Genomic DNA, 7,500 nt, shown 5'->3' with positions numbered 1-7,500 from the left:
GGATTGATCAGGGTTGGTCAGGATCGATCAGGTTTGATCAGGATCGGTTAGGTTTTATCAGGATTGGTCAGGTTTTATCACCCCCTGGTGGTGAACTGCCACGACTGTCCCACTTAATACACTCACACAGGAAAACACTGCGTCCATTTATATACACAGTCGATGATGCTGACATCAGCGAATGTCTTACAGTAAACCTGTAACGCACACGCACACGCACACGCACACACACACACACACACACACACACACACACACACACACACACACACACACAGCTGGTGACAAATGTGTCTCCGCCAGTCGACCTCATGGTCTACGATACACACGTGACTGAGTGACAGAGAGCATCATGGGTAATATCGGTCGACTCCCACCACGCTGCTGCTGCTGCTGCTGTCAGTCATAGATCTTCATCTGTGTGATCCTCGGCCTCTTAAGCTCCGCCCTCTTCACATTGTAAACAGCACACACACACAAACACAATAGTTTAAACAAGAATTATTCATTATTTTGAATTATTTAATATCAAATAGTTTTTTGTATAAATTCACTCCTTCATCGTGTACTTTTCTGTAGAATAATCAGATTATTTAACGGTGCAGCGATGAAAAATGAATCACGTGACTCTTCCAAGGACAGTGGACACATTAACGAAAAGTGGAAAAAAAAAAAAGTAGCACACTTCAAACAGGAAATGACACGGGGGGGCAAACAGGAAGTGTGAGGCAGAGTGCTGATGTTGTTCCAGAGTGTTTTCTTTCCCGTTCCTTAACATTCCCTCACTCACTCACTCATTCATTAGCTCACTCACTGTAGGACATGAGAGGAAAGGGAGTGAAGGAGGAGGAGCAGGGCATTGTGGGTAAAATCCTCCCTCAGAGAGGTTAACTTTAAAAACGCTGAAGAATTTTTTAAGTCTTTTTTGGTGATAAAGTGTGGGATCATTGGTCCTTTTTTGATGATAAAGTGTGGGATTATTGGTCCTTTTTTGATGATAAAGTGTGGGATTATTGATCCTTTTTTGATGATAAAGTGTGGGATTATTGGTCCTTTTTTGATGATAGTGTGGGATTATTGGTCCTTTTTTGATGATAAAGTGTGGGATTATTGGTCCTTTTTTGGTGATAAAGTGTGGGATTATTGGTCCTTTTTTTTAGTGATTTATTTTTGGTTCTTTCCAGTCATTCTAGGACTTCATGAAATATCATAATCTAATATATGCTGGTATATTTTGGATTGATGGTAGTATTCATTTTATATCCTGTGTTTTTGCCTCAGATCAACACACAACGTACAAAGAATTTTTTTACGGGCAAACGTCTCGCTGACGCCGGGTTTCTCAGAAAAGTTGTCGCTCTCTGCGTAAACACGGCGAGGTCGTCTGTATATAAACGCACTTTAGTGTCTTTGTAGCTGCACAGCAAATCTTCTGCTCTGTGAACAACTCGCTTTCCGGGAAAAAGTTCCTGATTTTTTTTGTAAATGTGTGGTTCTCTGCGTAAACACGGCGACGTCGTCTGCATATAAACACACACAGAATCACAAACTCTTCATAAAAACACCAGAACGTCGTCGTTACAACGTGGTTTATGTCTATGCCTTCATTTAGCGTCAAAACTCAAAAGATGTTTATTTCGTCCAGTTTGGGCTGTGGTTCAAAATGGCCACCTCTGCTCCTGATATAAATATTAAATTCTTATTCTGGAGTAAAAAAATAGAAAAAAACCCTCTAATTTCTGCTAAATAAAAATCACACACTTGACCTTTAAAGATAAATGTGTGAGTGTGAGTTACATGTAAGAGCAGACGCGTGTTGTTGTTGTTGTTCGTGTTCATTTTGTCGTAGTTTGCCGTGTTTTATCGACGTTCAGCCTCTGGATTCTTACGTCAGCAGCAGGCAGCATTAATCAATGTGCAGAGCAAGAGAGCGAGCGAGCAGTCAGCGCCCGACCTAATCCAATCAGCTGTTCATCACAAACACTGCTATTAGGACTGTGTGTGTGTGTGTGTGTGTGTGTGGTTTTTTTTGAAGGAAAAAGCCTCTCCCGCTCTAGGGGGCGCCATAGCGATTTTTTTTCTGCCGAGTTCCTCTCCTGACACTGGATGTGGACACCCCCAGTGGCTGGCGTCAGTTTAGCGTACCCAATAGGGATTGGGTACTTGGCGGAGATTCGAACCAGCAACCCTCTGGTTACAAGCCCGATTCCCTTCCACTTGGCCATGAGCTTCTACAAAGTCAGGTTTTTGGTCAAAATTTGAGAAATTGTAAAAGACAGACATTTAGCTCGCTAATCCGTGAACCTAGCTGTGACGCTACGTGACCTGCGAGGTTCGGAGGAAAGTGGAACGTGACTTAACTCAAATTTTTCTTTTTAAAACATTTAGTATTATAATACTCTTATATTTTTAACTGCGGTTAGCGCTGCAACGTTCAGAACAGAAACTCATGTAAACGTTGTTGTAAGACTTTAAATAATCCACAAAAATCTAACGTTGTTCTCACTGTCCTCGAAGTGAATAGCACTTTTCTTTGTGGTGATAATGAGACAAGTTTTTATTCGGAATAAACAGAAATAATCGCGAGAAAATAACCACGATACCTTCAGAACAGCGACACCCGGTGGACACGGAGTTCATCTTCACTTGTTGTTCATGTTGAGGTTTGAGAGGACGGACAGAACGGGGACGAGAAAGAGAGGACAGTTAGCCACAATCAGATTATCACGTTCCGTCTGTGTCGTACCACGTAATCTAATCTAATCTAATCTGATGAAAGGATGTAGAATCCTTCTGGCTCATAATAAATAACAATCTAACAACATAAACACGTTGGAGACAAAAGTCTGGAACGTTTTCATAACGTCTGTCATTAATGCAGAATTAATCTCCACGATGGATTTCACCAGCTTTAATCTCTGAGTTAAATCACTGAAGTTATGATCGCGATGGAAAACTGAACTGTTTATGATTCTGTACGACAAATATTTAAATATGTAAGTGAACTATATGACGACGGAAGTAAAAATCATGTTTACTTGCCCTTTTTCTTGTGCGTTCATTGATTTTTATTTTGATATCAACTGAAATAAAGACATGAATCATGCCCAGCCCTAACGTCACAGACAGACAGACAGACAGACAGACAGACAGTCAGTGAGACCCTGAGGGGCGGACACGCTGCTGCTGCTGCTGCTGCTGCTGCTGCTACAGACCTCCGTCCTCTCTCCGTCCACATGTTTAAAAGCCTCTACATTCTGCTCATGCTCTCAGCTTTGCAGTAAATGTTAGGAAGAGGAGAGAGAGGGGGAGAGAGAGAGAGAGAGAGAGAGGAAGTGGACAAGCTCATTCATTTGAATCTCAAGGATGTGAGGAGAGGAGAGGAGAGGAGAGGAGAGCGAGCGAGTGTGCGAGCGGAGCTGCCAGCGTTCACAGCAGAGAGAGATGAATGGATGAGAGGTGAGAGGATTCATCAACTGAGCATCTACTGATCCAGAGAGAGAGAGAGACAGACAGACAGACAGACAGCTGCTCCTCTGCTGCCGACACACACACACACATGATCACACTCGGAGAGAGAGATCACAGCTGCCGTCAGCTGAGTCTGTGAACATCTGCTCCTGAAGATCAGATCAGATCAGATCAGGAGTTCTGTTCACATCTGGAGGAAAACCCGTCTCTCAGAAGATGAGACACCAGGTCCTGATGTGGATTAGTTCATGAATCCAGAGGAGGGACCACGGAGGGATGAGGTTGTGGAGGACGAGAGGGCGAAAATGGGCTTCCTCCGCCCTGTGGCACCTCCGGCCGCCGCCTCCTCCTCCAGCTGCTGCTGAGGATGCAGGTCCTTCAGATCGTCAAGGAGCTGGTGTCGCCATCCAGACGCAGGGCAGCAGCCAGATTTGGAGGTGTGTGTGTGTGTGTGTGTGTGTGTGTGTGTGTGTGTGTGAGAGATTGTTTTTTCTTGTTTTCACTCGCCGTGAGTTTGTCATCCACCTCGCCAACGTACAGTTGTAGTGATTTAATTGACTTGAAAATATTTTTTGTTACAACAAAGAAATAGTTTCTGCACAAAAATCATCTTTTTTAAGTTTGTGCTCTAATATTTAATATTTTTATTGTGTAACGTTTAAACCTGATAATGTAAAAGAATCGTCATTGTAAGTTTCCCAAACTGTGGTCGTCTCACTTTCACTAAATCAACAGAAACACTGAGCGCGTGTGACATTTTCATTCTTTCATAAACATCACGACATCGTCTGCGTATCAACAAACTTATAAAAACACATTTATCGTCTTCATCTCAGTGTTTTTACGACATATTAAGAACTTCAATCAGATTATGATAAAGTGTAAATACTTTGTTCAGGATAATTGTGACAGATCATTTTTCTACAGGTTGACAAAATACAACAGATATAGCCCCGCCCCCTGCTGGCTCTGACCTTTGAGACACTCTTTCTTCTGTATGCTAAAGTTTAGCTTTGACAGAAATGATTTGAACCAAATTAAAGATTGATTCTAAACAATAGACTCCGTATGTATGTGTATATGTATGTGTGTATATATATATATATATATATATAATGTATAGATAGATAGGGAAGGAGATTTTTAACAGTTCTGCTCCGTGCTGAGATTGAAGTAAGAGAGAGTGTGTGAAGAGAGGGCGGCAGAGCGGAGGATTCATGAGCCTCCTGAGTGTTTGTATTCGAGCTAAACAAACAGAGGGAGGTTTTTATTAACGCTGATCCCGTTTACACAGAAGGAAACACAGATGCCTCGCTGTTCATCCACCCCAAACCACTTCATCAGGATCCTGTCCCTCACGCGGAATTCACTTTCACACTCATGAAACCACGACAGAGTGTCTTTTATTGTTTCCTCGTGAAGGTGTTAATGTAGCAGCTCAGTGTTCAGGAAACGTTTCCCACACGTTCATGAACCTGATCTCAGTACAAGAATCCAAGCAGAATCTGTAACCGCTGATATCATTCAACAATCATGTTTGGTCCATTCATTTCATTTTAAATGTGTTACTTTAGATCATTTGCACATAAATCTCATAAATCTCTTAAGCTGCAAACGGCGACCCATCTGGGCGTCCCGACCCAGTGTTTGGGAACCACTCTTCTACCTCAAATAAATAACCCATCTTTTTTGGTTTGTTTGGTTCTGGTTTTGTGGGCGTGGCTTTATATCGGCGTACGTTTGTCCTTCTGTTGGCAACTTCCTGTCTACGGTTTTGTTTTTTTTCGACGGATCAATCTGAATTTTTAGTGACGTGTACGTGATCACACAAGAATGCTCCGCCCACTGATGACATCACAAAAATGATGCCATATTTCTTATTAATGGCCAAAACTGTGGAGAAAACTGAAATGTCTTTTATCTATTCTTCCCTGTTGTGATGTAGACACTGCCGATGATGATTTGGGATCATTTTTTTGCCGTAATTATCGTGATTATCAGCGTTTTTTGTACGTCGTGCGTACATCTTATTGCTGTAACTCTATGACGTCAGCGTCCACGCCGTCCACACTACCGTCACTTTCTTTGTCCGATCCAACTTTATTTGTGAAGCACTGAAAAAAACAAGCACAGTGCTGCACAGAAGAATAAATAAATGACCTGAAAAGCTGAAAATAAAGCATATTAATATTAAACCTTATTATTAAAAAAAAACTGAAAATGACGATGCACTTTCCAAACAAAAAAAAGCTCAAATACGTCATTTTAGAGCCTTTTTTTAATCCACATGGAATCTGTGTTCTTCTTCAGACTACTTTAGGGAAACGATGATGTCATAGCCCCGCCTCTCTCTGCCTCTTAATTTCGTAATCTTCTTGTTTTTGGAGATTTTGCTGTTATTTCTTTTGTCAGCTAAAGTCACTGGTTTTCTCTGTGGGCTTTGGTGTGGGAGAGTGAGTGGTTCACAAGACATTTCTTAAGAACAAAAATATCCTAAGGGGACGTTCTGTTTCCATGTGGATGAGACCTTAGTCACGGTTCTCATGCACAGAAGTCATGGAGAAGACATTTACGAGGGCCCTTGAATGCATCATGTTGTCTTCGTTAAGTCTTTTCTTGTTTTTTTTTAATCGGTGAAATTGCATTTTTGTCTCACTTTTATTCAGATTGTTGTTGCTGCATTAGATTTCCTGCGCGTGCACGACAGCGCCACACACAGGCCTGGCATATGTAATGCAGCGCATAGTGTTATTTTGTGTGGATGAAGACATTTTTGAACACAAAGAAAAAGATTATTTACGTTTTATTCTGTTTTCTGTGTGTGAGAGTTCCTGCAAGCGCACACACACACACACACACACACACACACAGCTGTTTCAGCTCCATATTTTTGGCCTCCGTCTTTATCTCCGTCCATCAGGAGGAATTCACCTTGACTTTTCTCTGAATTTGGATCAATGCAGACACACACACACTCACTCTCTCACACACACACACACACTCACACTCACTCTCTCACACACACTCACACACACACACACACTGCGGTGCTGTGAAGGTGTGATGTCTGTATGGAATGTGTGAGCAGATGGTGCCGCTGTGAGTTTCATGCTTTTTCACACTGAGAGGAAGAAAAAAAAAAAAGTTAACTTTTCAGGTAAAATACATGGAATTATTCAAGAATGTTTAAAAAACAACAACCTCAAATGTTAAAGGATGATAATATATAATAATAATAATATTATTATAATCGCAAAACAATCCCAGCAGCAGCAGCAGGTCGGTTTTTGTTGCGTCATAGTTTTGTGAAGGTCCTTGAATGCGTCACGTAGCCGCTCCTCGAAGTTCGTCATGTACAGACGTAATGGCGTTTACGAGGGTCCTTGAATGCAAATGAGTCTTTTCTTGGTTTGTGTTCGGAGAAACTGTGTTTTTATCCACGCAGAAACGGCGTTTACGTGTCGGTAAAAGAATAGCTCCGCCCCCTCTCTTTTGCTCTCACGTCAGTACGTCGTCGCCGTCTTCTTCTTCGTGTGTTTGTTTGGTCTCTTCCTCTCTTCTCTCCGTCTCTGTGGTTGTGTGCGTCTGCAGTGCTGCAGCGCCACACACAGGCCTGGCATGTGCACTACAGCACGTGTGTGTGTGTGTGTGTGAGAGAATGTTGTGTTTGTGTGTTTTTCTCGCGTGTTGTGTGACGAGGATGAGTTTGGATGTGTTGTGCTGCCGCGCTGCATTATTCAGCAGCTTCTGCACTTGAGTTCCTCTCGTTATCAGAGATCAGCGGCTGGTTTGAGCTTCATGTGCCTGTGGAAGATTAAATATGCACATATTTGCATGGGTCTGGTCAATATATGGATATTATATCTATGTCTGGTGACATGAGACCAGATCTCCTTTGTCATATCACCATAAAGTGTCTGTGAGGACTCTGTGGTTATAAAGGCTGTTGCATTGATAAACTAAATATTATATAAGCCTGATTATTATTTGTGTTATAGCAGAATTTGACCATTTTTATAATCAGTTTCA

At 41.9% G+C, this 7,500-nt stretch overlaps 1 protein-coding gene across 2 annotated transcripts in view; it reads left to right on the top strand.

The window, feature by feature from the left end:
* usp6nl (USP6 N-terminal like) overlaps nucleotides 1-7,500 on the top strand; it is a 30,830-nt gene that overhangs the window by 10,911 nt on the left and 12,419 nt on the right. Inside the window, exon 1 of one of the 2 annotated variants that reach the window (XM_058623862.1) lies at nucleotides 3,356-3,908. The exons of the other annotated variant lie outside the window; for it this stretch is intronic. Within the exon in view, the coding sequence (XP_058479845.1) occupies nucleotides 3,839-3,908 (70 nt within the window). The 5' untranslated portion in view covers nucleotides 3,356-3,838. Of the gene's footprint in view, nucleotides 1-3,355; nucleotides 3,909-7,500 lie in introns of those variants that run through there. 2 annotated transcript variants of the gene reach the window in all.

This window comes from Solea solea, chromosome 3, assembly GCF_958295425.1.
Source record: "Solea solea chromosome 3, fSolSol10.1, whole genome shotgun sequence".
NCBI lineage: Eukaryota > Metazoa > Chordata > Actinopteri > Pleuronectiformes > Soleidae > Solea > Solea solea.
Note: the sequence above shows the minus strand (reverse complement) of the source record. Positions and strands in the feature narration are given on the sequence as shown.